At 36.7% G+C, this 18,861-nt stretch overlaps 2 protein-coding genes across 2 annotated transcripts; both read right to left on the bottom strand.

Annotated features, from left to right (window-relative positions):
- Nucleotides 1–12,968: 12,968 nt before the first annotated feature.
- On the bottom strand, nt 12,969–15,383 carry LOC127865397 (uncharacterized). Its single transcript, XM_052405331.1, has 6 exons — nt 15,127–15,383; nt 14,811–14,969; nt 14,281–14,527; nt 13,914–14,155; nt 13,525–13,760; nt 12,969–13,356 (listed from the first exon to the last, which is right to left on the bottom strand). The coding sequence occupies exons 1-6, from the start codon at nt 15,331–15,333 to the stop codon at nt 12,969–12,971; spliced, it is 1,479 nt and encodes a 492-aa protein (XP_052261291.1). The 5' UTR covers nt 15,334–15,383.
- A 962-nt stretch (nt 15,384–16,345) lies between these two features.
- LOC127865381 (piggyBac transposable element-derived protein 4-like) lies at nt 16,346–18,623 on the bottom strand. Its single transcript, XM_052405330.1, has 2 exons — nt 18,216–18,623; nt 16,346–17,575 (listed from the first exon to the last, which is right to left on the bottom strand). The coding sequence occupies exons 1-2, from the start codon at nt 18,621–18,623 to the stop codon at nt 16,346–16,348; spliced, it is 1,638 nt and encodes a 545-aa protein (XP_052261290.1).
- Nucleotides 18,624–18,861: the final 238 nt, after the last annotated feature.

Genomic DNA, 18,861 nt, shown 5'->3' with positions numbered 1-18,861 from the left:
TCATCATGGCCCTGGGTCTCTTGTCTAATGTTCACATTAATACGAAAATCCAATATAATTGCAACATTACTTGCGAAAAAATAATCTTAAACATTTATGATGATAAATACCTTTAAGAATTTCATAAACACAACCATATGTCTACGCAATTTTTCAGAAGTGTTAAGAGTACAGTGCATTATGGGACACAGCTTTTATTGGACGAGCGAATTTAAATTAAGATTGAATGCAATACAAAAACATGTTTTATTGCATCATTTAACGCAGTCATGTAAAAAACTTGCTTCCCGGGGACTTTCTGACAACGGGTGAAAATAAAAGTGAATATCTGTTAACAGTTACACTAAGTTAGCATGTAAATACATCGTCTGGATTATTTCATTAATTTTTTTACATGTACTGCTCTGATAGGGAATAGTCATGTAACAAACACTGACTCGCGAGTTGTTCACACCTTTATTGACATTACACAACAGATTAACACCAATTAGCTGTTGAAGGTCGTTTAACCTCTAAGCGATAAAAATCGGTTAAACAGATGGATAAAGCAATGAAGCTGTGATCTACGCCATCTTTGGTTACCATGTTAACATATAATTAAAAATAGAACAGTAATATTATTTAAGCATATGAAGCATTGTGAATGTATGTACAACACTCGGAAAGTAACGCGAGTAACACCAGTTATCTGTTTTGGAGCCTGAAACAGAAAATAAATAATTATAGCATAATTCTACTTTTAGGTAGTCAACCACAATGCGTGTATTTTAGCTCATATGCTCATTGTATACAACAATAACAAAAGGTTTATTATTGCAATGTATAATGTTAGTTTATATGTTACATGTAAGTGTAACCGTCAATGCAAATCGCGAAAAAAAGATTTCAGGGCGGTTCGCGGTGATTCGGGCTGATTGCCTTACAGCGAGATACATCCACGACGGTCACCGTAGAATCGCCGATATGTCACCCAAATTTTCAGAATCACCGCAATTTGTCACGTTGCATCGATCGCAAAGTGATGCAAGATGTATTCAAAAATCACGAGTCATGTAGTGTACATGTGCTGTCAATTAAACCTCACTTAATTCAATGTCTTTGTATGAGAACAATTCAAATTATAGAAGAGTTGATAACTGAGTCAGGACCCATCAGAAGACCTTCAAAACATTGACAGGCAGAACCTGATGCTAAGTGCAGGTTCAATGTTTATCATGTAGGCTATATTTTTAGCTCGGCTGTTTTCGAGAAAACACGAGGTATTGTTATAGCTAGCTCGTCGTGTCCGTCGCCGTGTTGTGTCTTTCCATTGTCTGCTGTGCTAAAACCTTAACATTATAGAAGAGTTGGTAACTGAGTCAACCCCATCAGAAGACCTTCAAAACATTGACAGGCAGAACCTGGTGCTAAGTGCAGGTTCAATGTTTATCATGTACGGGCTATGTTTTTAGCTCGGCTGTTTTCGGAGAAAACCCGAGGTATTGTCATAGCCAGCTCGTCGTGTCCGTCGTCGTGTCGTGTCTTTCCATTGTCTGTCGTGCTAAAACCTTAACATTGGCTCTAAAATCAAAGTGCTTTCACCTACAACTTTGACACTTCATACGTAGATGCACCTTGATGAGTTCTACATGCCACACCCACTTTTGGGTCACTAGGTCAAAGGTCTAGGTCACTGTGACCTCTTAATTTTTTTTAAATCAAACAAGCTTTCATTTATTCAAAACTGCAACCGCAGCCGAGCGTTGGCACCTGTTATGCAGTGCTCTTGTTTTAAACATTATTAAAACCTGTCACGTAATTACAATTACGTATTGTTCTTGGAAAAGACACAGTAACCAACAAAGTTCATTTCTGATTTCTTTGCGTTTTATTTCTGCTTATTAACACAACACAACGTTTCCAAAATGTTTGTCAAATACAAGATACATGCGAAGCCCGCAATGGGCCCATCCCGCGAAAGCCAGCAATAATGCGACTTGTATGTTCGGCCGTTTTAGTAAGACCCCTTCATACAACGCAGATGCCAATTTATACAATAATGGACAAATAAATTGGGTGACGGCTGTCTGGATGATTGACTTTAACATGAGTTGAATTACCTGATACGGGATGGCTTTATGTGTGACTTACACATCTTGCGCATATATACGCCAATAATTAAGCGAGACCACGTTTGTTTAACTGCATATATGAAAGTTCACCTGTCATTTAACATGAAAATTAACAGTGCGCATGTGCTTACCATAGACATAACTAATTAGTGAACCCAGCCATGGGCCATAACTTGGTGCATTTTTTTCGTCTAATTTGACGACGACATATGATGCCCATTTATGCATTTCTTCATGAAGACAGATATTATGTATTCAGTTACACCGAACAAGGAATATACATGAAATACACCAATTATGCGACATGAAATACATCAATTATGCGACACACCTCATTTTCATTAAAGAAAGATTTTATATTTTATGATTTAAAATCTTTAGAAAGATCAAATCCTGAATGACAAGTGTCTTACAATATCATGTATCAATGTTAAATGACGTTGATCGATTGTCCACGTAACACTACAGGTGTTGTTTGACTAGTGACCTCCTGTGCTGTCCATTCGAAGAAGGTATTGCCCGGGTTGAATATGTACCTGTTGCTGTCAAGTAGATGTCTTGGTTTGTTGTTTTCTGTCTATGTTGATTCATGGGTGATGTTATCTACCATTGCTGTCGTGAAGAAGCTCTATCTATCGCCAAGCTGTGTAGGCAAATCGCACGTGGTCGGTTGCACTCATCTGCGTATCAAGGTTCACATCGAGGCTGGATATGTCATCGTGGTTTCTGTTGTTTTTGTCGCTGAACCAGCCGTCATCACGTCGTTGTTTCTGTTGTTGAATCCATCGTGATGTTGTCTCTGGATATGGTGTTGATGCGTACCGCGTTGCTAATCAATTGTGACGTCTGTTAAAACCTTTGTGATCGCATTGTTGTTTCTGTTGTTGTTAATTGTACTTTTGTTCTTGGTTCCAGCGTCTTCATTTCTCTTGGGACATTAAGATCTTCTATTGGCCATAATGCTCACGAGGTATTAGCTATAGCAGTGTTCTCCTTGATGTCTTAGGCCTCGGAAGTATCATTCCAAATGCGTTATCTACGCACGTCAAACAGTTGAACGGCTGCATCTACTCTATAGTGTTTAACGTCACAAGTATTGTGTCCAGTGTTGCGTCACTTGTTGTCCTTCGAAATCTTCTGGCGTTGGTCTTCTTTTAGCGATAGAACCAGGTATTCACTTTGAGAGTAAACGCCGTGATGTTCCATTCTAATTATGTTGTTTGTTTCTTCTATTCGTTGTGGAAGGCGTTGTCTCGCGAAGTCGCTCTTCTTTGGCGTTGTCTTCAAATCTCGATATTTTTATCTGCGTCGTGGTGATACAAGTATCAGTTGTTCAAAATCATGGCAAACATTTATAAATACCCCCTTAGTTATTGTTAAATATCGTCATGACAACTTACTGTGATATCTTATTCAAAAAAATAAATTCTTTACAACGAAAAAATATTAGTCAATTCCTCGAAACATACTTCGGATAAGTACATGACAGTTTGACATCTGACAAGCCATTTACTTAATATGACTTGTGTACCGCCTTAGGCATAATCATTTTACACACGTGCAGCCAGTAAATTTTTGACAGGCGCGCGCCACTTTATTGACCTAGAGTAATGGGTTATGATAGACGTACCTGTTCATATCATGGTTTCATAAACCTCATCTTTATCACTATAGTTTTGCCGTTGGGCATAGATTTATTGACATGTTTGACCTGTGCACTTGTAAAAATGCGCAAATATGACAAGGCAGACTTTTATATATATGCATTCATAATATAAGAACACGTATCGGTATACTTCAACATTCAGGTCTATGCTCCTAATCGAACTACTCAAATAATTCTTATGCGACATCGCATCTTCTGTCCATAGCGTAATTTGCTTCGATGGCACAGGGATAAATTCTCTTACTCATGAGGACGCTAAGGTTATCAGAACCTCGGGCTCGGTATGTCCGAACGCTGATCAGTCAGCCGTGCTCATAAAATATAATTGTAACCCTTAAACAATTATATTAGAAATTTAATGCGTACATATCGTTATATTTTCACTGCGCTATACGCGTCAGATCGCATTAAATTCTTACTTAAAATTACTCAAGACCTTCAATATTACCGATATCCTACATATATTTGCAATCAACACAATGACATATATACATATTTACATAATATTTTTTTAAGTGTCTGCCCTATTCATCTTCGCAATTACCATTTCTGTTCTTATTTCATATTTTCTTTCTTTTACAATTCGGAAAACTATTTTTAAATTTTCCAATAATTTTATTTATTCGTCCCCTTTAATTTTCTTTATCATTCTAATAAACAAAACCCGCCTTATTTTCTTTATTAAAATAATAAACAAAACTGTCTTAAATAATCTAAATTCCTAAATTCTTAATTCTGCCAATGTAAAATACTAGGTAAATTCTTTGAATATTTTTTATATTTGTTCCTTCTTCGAGTTTTTCTATTATATTAATAAATAAAATCATCCACAAATTTTCTTAATTAAAATAATAAACAAAACTGTTTTGAATACTCTTATTTTTCTCGTACATTTTAATTTAATGAAAATTTACAAACATTCTAACAATTTAAAATGTATTGGTATGCAAAAAAACCCATATGTCCGTACATAATCCTATATTCTAACAATACCAAAAATATATATAAAAATTCTTTAAATACTCTCTGAGTGTACGCCTTTAATTTAATGATTTCCATAACTCATAAAAATAATGTAAAACTCAAATATCTCTTTTTATTCTCAATTCACCGTTATTTATAAAAATGTACCGATAAATGTAAAATTGGCACGATTTTGATATTTGCAAAATTTGTTCGTACATAATTGATTATCATCATTATTATTTTTAACATCTGACTACGTAAAATTCTTTAAAACAATTCTTAAAAATTTCGTTGTCCTGACGCCTTTTACTTTCATTTTCTACTTTATAAATTTTGAAATTCCCTCTCCAAGTTTGCCATAATTGTTTTAAACAACTGACCCGAATTCATGTCGCGTTGTGGTTGTGATGTTTTCATTTTTTCGGCACGTGATCGCACTTGTGATCGTACTTCGGTCGTATCCATGGTACACGGCTCCATAAAATGTACTGTGTCACGTAATTACAATTACGTATTGTTCTTGGAAAAGACACAGTAACCAACAAAGTTCATTTCTGATTTCTTTGCGTTTTATTTCTGCTTATTAACACAACACAACGTTTCCAAAATGTTTGTCAAATACAAGATACATGCGAAGCCCGCAATGGGCCCATCCTGCGAAAGCCAGCAATAATGCGACTTGTATGTTCGGCCGTTTTAGTAAGACCCCTTCATACAACGCAGATGCCAATTTATACAATAATGGACAAATAAATTGGGTGACGGCTGTCTGGATGATTGACTTTAACATGAGTTGAATTACCTGATACGGGATGGCTTTATGTGTGACTTACACATCTTGCGCATATATACGCCAATAATTAAGCGAGACCACGTTTGTTTAACTGCATATATGAAAGTTCACCTGTCATTTAACATGAAAATTAACAGTGCGCATGTGCTTACCATAGACATAACTAATTAGTGAACCCAGCCATGGGCCATAACTTGGTGCATTTTTTTCGTCTAATTTGACGACGACATATGATGCCCATTTATGCATTTCTTCATGAAGACAGATATTATGTATTCAGTTACACCGAACAAGGAATATACATGAAATACACCAATTATGCGACATGAAATACATCAATTATGCGACAAACCACAAGTAATTGACAATCATGAACGGCATTGAACATGTTCTTAGTGTGAGTGCTTTTTTAATTTAACATTTCACACTTGAAGTTCTAGAGCTGCATGTGACTTAACATCAGTCTTCACGATAGTTCATTTTATCCACTAGCCATTCGGGCTACTGGAATGGTAAAGACAAGTAGCCCAGCAGCAAAATTACTAGCCCAAAGTAAATTTGTTAAAATATACACCCTGTTAAAGGGTTTCATCTTTCAATATAAGATAATCTATTAAAAAGTAAAATTGTATCCAGGGTATGTTAACTGTAAAGCCTATTGCAAAAACAATTGCAACACAATATAACAAGTCAAGGTAATTATGTCCTTTATTAATCGTAAGTCTTTTACATGTGCAGTGTTTTTTTATGGCAATTTCGGGGCCGATATTCGGCCCCATTCCCCTAAAAGAATAGTATATATTTTTCCCCTATTTTGTAGAAAAAATCCCCTCCAGAAGTTAAAAAAAATTATTTATTTTTTTTTTAGAAAGAAATGTCTTATGATACATATATCTCATATTTATTTCATAAACAACTAAAAAAGTATATAATTATAATATTAATATGATTTTGAATTATCATAAAGAGTTAAATTAGTTTATCCCAAATCAGTGGTCACTTTTCACATGAATTTCATTTTTCCCAAAATGGCCATTGAAAGGCCTGATGTATCTATATTGTGTTGACATTTGTTGATAAAAACATTCCAGTTTGCCCTATTTTATTGATAAAAAATGCTAAAATTTGCCATTTTATTGATTAAAACAATTCCAATTCGACTGAAATTGGCTAGGAAACTGAGACTGTGCCTGACGGCTGAACTGTCTGAAACTAATGTTGAAACAATCATTGATATATATTTAAAAGAAGGACAGAGACATTTGGCTGTGAATATTGCATTCATACATACATTTGTATTCATATAATATATATCATTACATAAAAAAGAGTGAATTTGTAATTTTCCCCTTTTCCTAAACAACGCGTTTTTCCCCTTTAGACGGGCCCCGCCACCATTCCCCTATAGGTGAAAAAAAAACACTGATGTAATAAACAACTTCTTCGTTTATCTCATCATCACTGCCATCCTGGAGATCCTCTTTGTCAGAAACCATATCCTGTAAAACAAGCAACCTGATAGTTATTTTCCGGAAGTTTACTTGACAAGTGAAGGCATAGATGGCATACTTTTATCATAAATGTTGACTTATTTCTTATGCTGTGTTTTTAAGCATAGCTTATTAATCTCTGTCTTACAGAAGTAGCTTCTACTTCATCACTGATTTTTAACCACTTTTCTTGAAATTCATGTTTCTGTGATTTTTCATAGTCATTTGTTGACTTACGATCAGTAGAGGGCAGTTTCTTGCCAGGCGTCGCTCCAGCTACGTATTTTAGCATTATGCAGCCTTATGCACGTAGGGACTTACAACATTGGAAATAAACACACACACACAAGGTTACGAAGTAAAACAATGTTTATACCGGAAATGCAAGCCGCGGACGTCAATTGGTTTACTTCAGCATTAAACACATCAGCATGACATGTGCCAATAGTAAATAACCAGTCTAAATTGTTCAACACGTGGCCTGGGTTACGACTCGAAAATGATTGTTGAATGTATGGACCAATCGGAACGCGTCTAAATCTTGTACTTTAGGCGAAATTGAACGAAGTTCTGTCGGAAATCTTCGTGAAGTACTCACACTTATCACACTTAAAAATGTAAACAATATTGATACACGGAATTTCTAGTGGCCCGATATGGCAATTTTAATAGGCCCGAGCTATAATTTACACGCCCAGGCTACCGGGCGTGCGCTTATTTTGCAGACTGTAAGATGGTCATATTCTTAAAGAACAACTCAGTCTGAGAAGTGAAATTCAGTGGGTACATGTACATTGGTGTCTTTAAAGCTCATCTGATTGCTCAGGTGAGCTTTTTTGACCGTCTTTGTCCATCATCTGTCCGTCCGTCCACATTTGTTCGTAAACACTCTAGAGGCCCCATTTATTGTCCAATCTTCATGAAACTTGGTCAGAAGCTTTGTCCCAATAAAATCTTGGTCGAGTTTGAAACTGGGTTGTGCAGGGTCAAAAACGAGGTCACTAGGTCAAAAAAAAAGAAAAACTTGTAAACACTGTAGAAGTCACATTTCATGCCCAATCTTCATGTACATGTAACTTTGTCAAAATGTTTGTCTTAATGATATGTTGGTTGAGTTCAAAAGTGGTTCCGGTTCGTTGAAAAACATGGCCGCCAGTGCACGGCGGAGCAGTTTTCCTTATTTGGCTATAGAGAAACCTTGTAAACACTTTAGAAGTCACAATTTTTGCCCAATCATCCTGAAAGTTGGTCAAAACATTGGTTTTATTGATATCTCGGACGAGTTCGAAAATGATCCAGATCGGTGAAAAAACATGGCCGCCAGTGGGCGGGCATTTTTCTCTATATGTACATAGTGAAAACATGTGAACACTCTAGAAATCACATTTTTGGCCCAATTTTCATGAAATTTGGTCAGAACATTTGTTTCCTTGATATGAGGGTTGAGTTTGAAAATTGTTCCGGTCATTTGAATAACATGGCTGCCAGGGGGGAGGGGGGGCATTTTTCTTATATTTATATAGTAAAAAATGCTTGTGAACACTCTAGAAGTCACATTTTTTGTCCAATCATCATGAAACTTGGTGAAAAGATTGGTTTTATATATATCACATAATTAATGCCATAATTATTGCCCTTATATTGTCCGAATTTTCTTTATATTATACAAAATCCTTGTAAACACTCTAGAGGTCACAATTTTGTTTCAGATTTTATGATTCTTGGTCATAATATTTATGTTTGTAAGCAAAGTTTGATGTTTGGTAAGGGGGGTCTACTCAAAATATAGGTCACCAGGTCAAATCTTACAAAAACAAAATCACTCAATATGCCAGCGTTTTGGTTCAATAATGATGAAACTTGACCAGGATGTTTATCTGGACAATATCTAGGTCAAGTTTGACGTTTGGTTAGGATTGAATAAACCGACTCCTCTCAGGTGAGCGAAATAGGGCCATCTTGGCCATCTTGTTGAACTTGTGAGTTTGAGTAAAATAAACATAGTCACCTCTTAGTGTTTGTGTGTATATTATGCTCAGTTTTATCAGTGTATATATAACATGCCTAATTTGTTCTCTGAACTACAATTTAAAGACACATTTTATTTGATTTTTTCGATTTTTATATTAATTATACTACAGCTTTAAGATATGTTCTTATGTATAATTGCCATAAAGAAAACAGTGTTACCTTGACCCTCGTAGTCTTAAAACAATGTCAACCAGTTAAGTGATAACAATATGCCTGAAACTCATTATGTGGTCTACTAGACAATAATAAAGTTTGAGACCAAGGCAGTAATGCTATACCAATAGCCTGACAAGTGAAAACCCCCTCAATGGTTGCCTTCTTTGTACCAGTGGTCTGTATTTGTAAAACATTGTGGCGTAGCCCTAAAATATAATTAACAAAAGGTTATAAGTTATTTAAGGTGGTCTTTATGACATGTTATAAGAGTACTTGAGCACATATTTGAGCATAGAGCTATAGTAAGATGCTTTAACATTTTAAGTTTGTCCCTGCAAAACTATCAGTTCTCACAAAAAGTTGAAATTTGAAAGTAATAATAAACAATAAGAACATTTTGTTTATATTGGTCCGTACCTAAAAGATATTAATGCCCCCCTTCGAAGAAGAGGGGGTATATTGTTTTGCACATGTCGGTCCGTCGGTTGGTCCGTTGGTCCGTCCACCAGATGGTTTCCGGATAATAACTCAAGAACGCTTAGGCCTTGGGTCATGAAACTTCATAGGTACACTACGGGACCCGTGATTTTTGCCTAATTTGCAAAGTCAAGGCGGGCATTTTGCTTTTTGGGTGGAAAATCACCGCGATTTCACATGACTCGTTACTCCGACGTCGCACGAGAGCAAGATAATCTTCGCGCTAAATCCCCTCAATGTTGTGGTGATTCGCCGCAATTTGCCGTGATAGCAGTGGATATCGTTCCGCCAATTCATATCGCAGTGGATATGATTCACCAATTCATGCATATAAACCGAATCGTATCGATAACTGTATACATAACGCTTTTCTAATGTTCACAATTAACAAATAATCCAACATAATTGCAACATCACTTCCAAAAAATAATCTTAAACATTTATGTCGGTAAATATGTTTGAGAATTTCATTAACACAACTATATGACTACGCCATTTTTCAGAAGTGTAAAGAGTATAGTGCATAATGTGGAACACAGCTTTCATTGGACAAGCGTATTTAAATTTAGATCGAATGCAATACGATCTTACAAAAAACGTTTTATTGCGTCATATGCCTTCATGTAAAAAACGTTTTCCTCATGGAAATTGTGCTATCAATGCATAATATAATCAAAACATTTTTTCGACACGCAAAGCGTTGTAACAAATTAATATACAATTCAAAACAATTATACCATAAGAATTAATGTTCCGTTAAATTCCCAAATGAGAATAATAATTTATAATCCGAAACACACTTCCGATGTTTTAATGTTAGCACGACGTTCACAAATGCTTCCAATATAGCCATCATGTATATTTCCCAACAAAAGAGCGCGAAAATTATGCGGCAATGCACAAGGTCAAGGTAAATAGTGTGTTGTATTGATTTTTTTATACAAACTGCGTAGCGCAGAGAACATTGAATTCTGTTGATTTCGGTTAAATGTTTATTTGGTATTTTTAAAACAGTTATATCGCCCAAAATTTGATATTACTTTTAAAGTCATATCAAATCAAACACGATGTATCCGTATCGTTATTGATAGAAGTAAAACATAATACCTTGAGGTGTATAGTTTTTTGTTGTGAGAGACCATCCGAGTAAACGCCGAAAAATATATACAAACTGTTATTTTTTGTTAATGCCCTTTGATCCATTATCACACTTAATTGGCAGCGCCATCTTGTTGTTTCTGTGATTGTCACATCTTTTCTCAATTTGAACACGTACAAAGAGTGCCAATTAGACACTAGAATAAACACAATCACCCGCTGGACAGTACACAATAAATAATCAAATGTTGAGGTTTTTTATTTGTTTTGGACGTGAAAACCCAGAGAAATGCATGTACATTATACATCATCATATTTATTTAACTTTGCGAATGCTTAGTGCTACGTTGATATACTCGTTTTTTTTTCAGCAAAACAAACACAATGTTTAATGGCTTTAATATATAGGCAATGATGTAATAACAACATAATATATAACACGATATCATAATAACATGTACTTAAAAATAGAACAGTAATGAATTTCCGATTTCCGGTTTATTAAGCATTGTGAATGTATGTACAATGCTCGGAAAGTAAGGCGAGTAACAAGAGTTATCCGCATTGGAGCCTGAAACAGAATATAAATAAGTATAGCATAATCTAGTCTAATAATTAGACGTAATCTACTGATTACATTTAAACTTTAAATGAAAGTGTTACTTAAACAATTTTCCGTGCCTTAAGGCGCGAATATTTTGCTAAACACTGTTAACCCATTCCATACTACAGCCTTATCTCTAGGCAATCCCTATCAGTAATAGCCTTATCTGCACCTGGATAGTCAATACCCTGTTTTGCTCTGTATGCCTGAGTGACAGATTATCTGTTTATTGTCAGTGGTGTGAAATGTGAAAGGGGTCAATTAGGCAGTGTATTGTTATTTGGTTGACATATTTTGAGACAGATATTTGGCATTTTATTGTTATTTAAATACCCATAAAGACAATGAAAATGATAAAATGTAAAAGTGTAATTAAAATCAGAACAAAGCCATTTGATTATTTCCTAATTAGTTTATCCACTGGCACTACCATAATTATTTCAAATTAGAAACACATTACAAATAGAAACATATTTTTAAATAAAAACAATATGACAAGTTTTTTTCAAATATAACAATATTATACTCTTATAAATAATAACAAGATTTTTTAGGTATCCGGAGAAGCGCCCCCCCGGAGAACTGCCCCCCGGAGAACTGCCCCCTTATTTTAAAGGTGGCGGAGAGGTGCCCCCCCATCAAATCTGTAGGGGCGGAGAACTGCCCCCCCGGTGTCATATTAGTTATTAGTTACGTAGTGAAAACAATACTTACGGGTAATTTTACGTTATCGCCGTACACATTTTATCCGGTAACAATTTAATTTCATTGCAAGTATATTACCATTTATCGAACTGAATAACACAAATTGTCTAGAGGCATATGATAATACTGTTTAATGCCCTTGGTACGCATCTGCACCACTCACTATACATGAATGCCTCGTAAAAGTCGTGTTTTAATAAGAGCGCGAAACATAGTCGAGATCCACACAGGAAACGCGTGCGTGTTAATACTGGCAATGTGTTGCAACTAAATATAGACGTGCAACTCGGTACTTATGGAGGAAAAGTTACATCGGAATTAATTCACAGTATAAAGATAGTACTGACCCATGGAAAAAAACGTAAATTGACATATAAAAAAGTAAATTAATAGGCAAGGCAAAGGCAATAATTTAGCCGACTTGAAGAAAAAAGTGAAGTGAAGTTGAATTTATAAGCAATTTATTTATGTTGTTTAGTTAATTCATGTTCATGTGACATACAAAATAACATACATAAATACACACATTACATGCAGACATACATTCACAGTTACAATCATACATACATACATTCAGACATACATTTAAAAAATAAATACATGCTTACATAAACGTTCAAAACATACATTCATACATACATACATAAATACACACATTACATGCATACATACATTCACAGTTACAATCATGCATACATACATTCAGACATACATTAAAAAATATATACATGCTTACATAAACGTTCAAAACATACATTCATACATACATACATACATTCATACATACATACATACATATATACATTCACAGTTACAATCATACATACGTTCAAACATATATGCATTCTTACATAAACAATACACTCAAACACTACTTCAATCGCACAAGTCCGCCGACAACGTTCAAAAACTGACTCACACTCTTCTCACCACTCGCCACCTGCTCGCACAAAGTCTTCAGACGCCGCTGGTATCGCTCTGTTGACTTCTTCTTCGGCTTAATTGAAGGCTCACTGTTGCGCACGCGATACACCTCAGTCTCCACCATAGCGGCGTCTTTCATGAAGCAGTCAACTACAGTCCACAGAGACGGATGCTGGTGCCCAACCAAAACTTGGAACCCATTGTTCCAAGCCTCGCACAGGTTGTTGGTCCTAGCTTCGTCACTGACTGTTGCAGCGTGTACGTTCCAGATATCTAGCGGGAAACGGGGCGGCGTTCTCCTGAAGCGCATCATGCCGTCAGCGGTCCTCACGGACCTGCATAGAACACAAACAACATATAAGTTAAGATTACGTTCTTAGTCAGATATTGCCAATGCATCGAACAAAATAAGGAGCTAGAATATATAGTAACTGACTTGTGTTTTTCAATTTGTGTACGGCTTTAAATCGCCCGCTATAGCTATTACAAAAACATTATCTTACCGAAATCCGCCGCTCACGTAGGTATTGTCGAAGTAGTCGACGATCCCAGTCAGCGCTGAAGGGGCCGTGTCCTTTAAGATGGCCATGCCTTCTAGCACCTTATCCGTCGGTAGCAACGCCAGACCGTCGAGTCGTCCGCAGAACTGTCTTATTTCTTCATCCTCTCTGTATAGGACCTGCAGGCCGTCCCCCTGTATACGACGCCAGGTACTCTGCGTAAGGTGGTAGAAGCAGCCCTGAAAAACACATTTACAAATATGTGCAATCGTTACGTAAAATCTGTTTGATCATTGTAAAAATTACATTGCTTTTATGTCGTTAGTTTTTTTTCTGGTATATACATTTACGTGTTTACTTAATTATTTTTAATGCATCTTAATGAAGCTTACCTGTATCTGGATATCGTTCGCCATAACCTGACGAACAGCATTATGGATGGCCACCTCGAAGTCGCACACGACCTTGGACGGAGTTGGACGGATGTCCCTAGTTAGACACGCATCCAGTACAGCTGTCATGCACTCCTCATACGAAGTTTGGTCCTTGGATGGCAGCAAGGCATATGCTACTGTCCCCGACGTCTCTCCAAGTGGCACACGCACGGTGAACACTTGGTCGAACACATGTGGAGCTGAAATGAGAACGTATATTCGGAAAAGGTGTTATATTATTTTAGATTAAACATAATCGTACGCATTAAAAGTTGAAAGTATATACTTGAGACCAAATCATGCGTGCATTTTACACAGTATTTACCGGTAGAGAACGTTCCGTCCATGAACCACGTTGTCGCCGACTCAAGAAGTCCCAACCCAGCCTCAGAGGCAAACACCAGCATCCTACTACGCGTGGACTCGTTATCGTAGATCAGTTTGGTCCTGTAGGCCTCCGGGAATGGAATTGGTATGTCCTCGAGTTTCTCAGGGTTCTTCGGTGTCTGCCCTGCCTTCTTAGCACGCATATGTCTCTTTATGGTCTCGGTAGTACCCGCTGCCACTCGGACCTGGAAATAAAGTAGAAATGTATTTTATAAGTATGTTTTACTCCGACTTTGAAAAAAATGACATTAATAACCGCACGAAAGTTTGTGTATTTACACTTGTGGCGGCAAATTAATTCCTCATAGTTATTATATAGGTATGTTTTACTCAGACCTGGAAATGAAATAGAAAATAATAACAGCACGAATATTTGTGTTCCTCGTAGTAATTATATAATTATGTTATGCACAGAAATGAAAATGAGATGTCAGTATAGCTGGCTTGTGTATCATTTATTCAAATTACCTCCACTGGATGCTGTACCAGCTTGTCCGCCAGGATCCTATGAGGCTGGCCCCCATTCGAGATCACCGCGGCCGTGATTTCTTGTCGCACCTTCAACGCCTCCACGTAGAATTGGTCGTTGACGTGGACGTGATCTGTTGAGGAAATCACCCGTGTTGGCTAAAACATCAAATGAAAATTTCAGTAAATGCCTTAATGCAGTAACTGTAATATTCTTTAATATTCTAATAAATACATTGGTAGTTTTTGATTCATTAAGTTATTGAATTATTTCATACTAATATTATTTATTTATAATTATTAATAATTAACTTACTGGATTGTCCGTAGTGGCGGTACCCTTGCAATTCTCGCTTCGACGCTGGGAACATTCCCATCGCATCGTCGACTTCGTCTCCTTTTTCTTCGTGTACGTGAACCCTTCATAACAAAGCTTTGCCGCGCCTCTCTGACTTCTTATGAACTCCATAATTGATGCAATGGTTATAGTGATAATCGAAAGTCTACGTTGCATTTTATACATATTACGGCAACAGTTTGCATTTTGAGCAGATCATGTCGACATGCCAATCAAACAAAATCGGTAGCAGTTGCTTTAATTAGCAGCTAATTAGGCAGACAGAGAACTTGTTACCGTTAGCGATCTTTTAATCTTTTAATTGGTAGACCGGACCGACCTTAATTGTTAAGAACTTGTTAGCTTTGAATAAAGCCGCATACGGGTTTATTATATTGAACCGTCCAAATCCGTAATTGGCGAAAACAAACAAATAAATTATTGTTTTCAGCTTGCATAAGGATGGATTAAATTGCATGCTAATTTTTTGTTTTTATTACGGGGAAAATATCAAATAATTCTGCCGCGAAAACTTTTTATTAGCAAAATGTTATTTGTTTTTCTTTGTTCACATTGACGAAAATCACGTGATTATCAAGATGGCGACGTCCAGGCCGAGGCAGGTATTTTTGCCGTTTTATAACTTTTATTACTTGTACAACTTTATATTACTTTTGAAATTTCACTCAATTTCCATACATAATAGCAAGAAAGTTACTGGCGTTATTGTCATTATAATACTCGCTTTATATATCGCTGCGAAATTTCTTTAATTAGGGGGCACTTCTCCGGGTCATCAATTCTGACAGGGGGGCAGTTCTCCGCCCCTTATTAATCAGCAGGGGGGCAGTTCTCCGCCCTATAAAAAAAAGTGAGGGGGCAGTTCTCCGCCCAGTGAAAAATCTTTGGGGGGGCAGTTCTCCGGGGGGGCACTTATCCTAGAACCGATTTTTTACATAACCCATTACCTGAAAATAACAGTACATACAAGAAAATGCATCTATACAAAAATAGATTATCAAGAACATTAATTAATGTCACAGATAAGTTTGTTCAAGTTTATGAGATCTTTATAAATTAAATTTTATAAAAATAACTATTCTAAAATAAGTAATTTTCCAAAATTCAATACTGATCACTTGAAATGATAATCCATCTTTTGTTCACAAAGAACAACATCTAGTCCTATCATATTTTTTTACATCGAGTTGGCCAAATCCACATGCCAGTCCTTGAAGCAGGGAACACAGATATGCACTTGACATTCAAGGCAAATGACATGACACTCACGCCGTCTCTTTTCTTTTGCACACTGACGACAGCGTCCTCTTTTTTCGGCCTGTCCAGGGAAATGTCCTGCTTTTACCGTGGCCAATTTTGCAACAGCACTCCCATTGTCGCAATAGTCTCCTATCAATTGCCTTGACAAGTTCATTCTGAAGTCCAGAACTGTGCGGTCTTTGGGTTTTCCGTTTCTACTCTTCTGCTGGTGAAAAGGGGATTCCCTCATCACGACGTACCCGTTGGTGATAGCTGTATCCAGCAGAAAAAAGAACATGTACGTCCACCACTTTCTTGATGTGCGAAATGTGGGATACTCAGTCCTCATCTGGTCCGCATGATCGACCCCGTTCATATTCTGATTATACTCGGGGATGGTACGTGGGGCCTGTACTTCATGAACTTCACCACTTCGTGTTTTACGCAGAACTGTTGCGTCAATGTCTTTGGGGTTTTCTGCTGTAGACAACGTGTAAATTGCCTTTTTGTCCATCCATACACTGGCAAGTTGTTCACCTTTTGTAGCAAAAACAAAGTCCCCCTGCGTTTTGACAGTTTTTTTTCCAAGCTGTTTCACAGGATAGCCCTTTCTATTAGATCGAACAGTTCCACGTGCATATGTTTCTTGTTTCAAAAGTTCATCAAACAACTTGGGACTCGTAAAAAAATTGTCAACATTCACAATGTGCCATTTCCCCCGAAGTTCATGGCTCAAGTCCAACACAACTCTTGTTGCTAGCCCAACTTCAGCCGTGTTAGCATCCTTCCCAGTGTAAACTTGGAAATCATTGACATATCCATTCACAGGGTCCGCACGTACCCACACTTTCACACCGTACCTGGCTGGTTTGAGTGGCATGAACTGTCGAAATCCAAGACGACCGCGAAACTTGACCATCGCCTCGTCAATCGAAACATTTCTGTGAGGATTGTACAGGGTCAAACACATTTTTTTCACCACATCAAGAAATGGCCGAATCAAGAACAGTTTGTCGTGCTCAGGATGTCCCTTGGGCTTCATTTTGGTCTTGTCATTGCAGTGGAGGTACTGCAAGACTTTCATGAACCGATCCCTTGTCATGATTCGCCGGACGCTAAAGTTCCCATACAAGATGTCCGTTGACCAGTACATAGCCATCTGTGGTAGCTGAAAACAGAACGGTTCAAATATTAGTTTCGAAAAAAAAAATTGAATTTCTGAAAATAATGTCTAACATTTATTTATATGTATTTTCAGGACGCATAAAGTTGCATGAATCATCTTCAACAGCCAAGACAAGAACACAGACTATGTCATATAAAATAATTGCTATTTTTCAGGTACTGCTGCTTGAATCAACTTCAACACCAGAACACAGACTTTTTTATCAAATACATTTTAGCAATGTCTGTTTGATATGCATGGTTTCATTTTGTATGTAATACATTGATTGTATAAATAATTATCATGATTTGGAATGTGCACATGGTGGCATAAACATTCACAATTATTGTACAGGATCAAAATAAAAGATATACCGGCAATCATCTTGTAGATAAGGGGAAAAGGTTCAAACTATTTGCTATTCTGATAGTTTTCTTTGAAAAAATTGTCAAAAATGCTTATGTTATAAATTCAGCAGACGACATTTTAGCAGACGACAAATTTCCCAGCATGCAAAGGGTTAAGAAATCTTATAATATATATATATAATATCAGTAAATATAAATGAATTTTAATAATGTTATAATTTAAAACGTGTATTATTTTCGTGAAAGTTTCATGATTTTCCACAGGTTCTACCTACTTGCACAATGCTCATATAGATCCTGATGCCAAGCCATGCCATCATCTCTTTCACACTGACAGGTCGCCATGACTTGTCATGTTTTATTTCCATTTTTTGTCTTGCAAACAAGTTGGTTTGTTCAACAAGAAGTTCAACTAACATCATTGGAAAGAACATTTCAACAAAGTTCCATTCAGTCTGGTCAGGGTCAAGATCGAATCTTGGGCCAGGCTCAGGTCCACAGAATGCCTTTTTCGAACGATCAGAACGATCATTTACAGTCCAATTTTCGTCTTCTACAACAGACTCATTTTCCTTGTCACTATCATCAAATTCATCATCCGAGTCAATTAAATCTGCTAATGGTAAATCATCTGATTCAAATCCACTGAAATTACTCTCATTGTCCGAAGAATCGGAATCCATGATTGAAAAAAAGCTCTGTAAAGGTGTCTGTTCTCGTCGTATTTTGTCAAAGTTATGACCGGAAGAAGTTGGGAAAAAATCTACTTTCTGTTTCAGAAAGCATTTGTAACAAGAATTTTCATTGGTTGATAACTGACAGCAAACAAAGAACTTTATTTTAGAGACCAATTAAAACGGACGTATTTTTGCGTCGCTAGGCATTCAGAGCTACATCTGCAGGTGCGCATTATTGCGACAC

This window comes from Dreissena polymorpha, chromosome 1 (genome assembly GCF_020536995.1).
Source record: "Dreissena polymorpha isolate Duluth1 chromosome 1, UMN_Dpol_1.0, whole genome shotgun sequence".
NCBI lineage: Eukaryota > Metazoa > Mollusca > Bivalvia > Myida > Dreissenidae > Dreissena > Dreissena polymorpha.
This window is presented reverse-complemented; position numbering and strand designations above follow the sequence as displayed.

Coding starts and splice junctions, on each gene's coding strand:
- LOC127865397 (XM_052405331.1), bottom strand. CDS start 15,333: ATGTATAAAATGCAACGTAGACTTTCGATTATCACTATAACCATTGCA. Junction 14,156..14,280: donor GGACGGAACGTTCTCTACCG/GTAAATACTGTG, acceptor TTCTCATTTCAG/CTCCACATGTGTTCGACCAA. Junction 13,761..13,913: donor CGAACGATATCCAGATACAG/GTAAGCTTCATT, acceptor TGTGTTTTTCAG/GGCTGCTTCTACCACCTTAC.
- LOC127865381 (XM_052405330.1), bottom strand. CDS start 18,623: ATGGATTCCGATTCTTCGGACAATGAGAGTAATTTCAGTGGATTTGAA. Junction 17,576..18,215: donor TCTATATGAGCATTGTGCAA/GTAGGTAGAACC, acceptor TTCTGTTTTCAG/CTACCACAGATGGCTATGTA.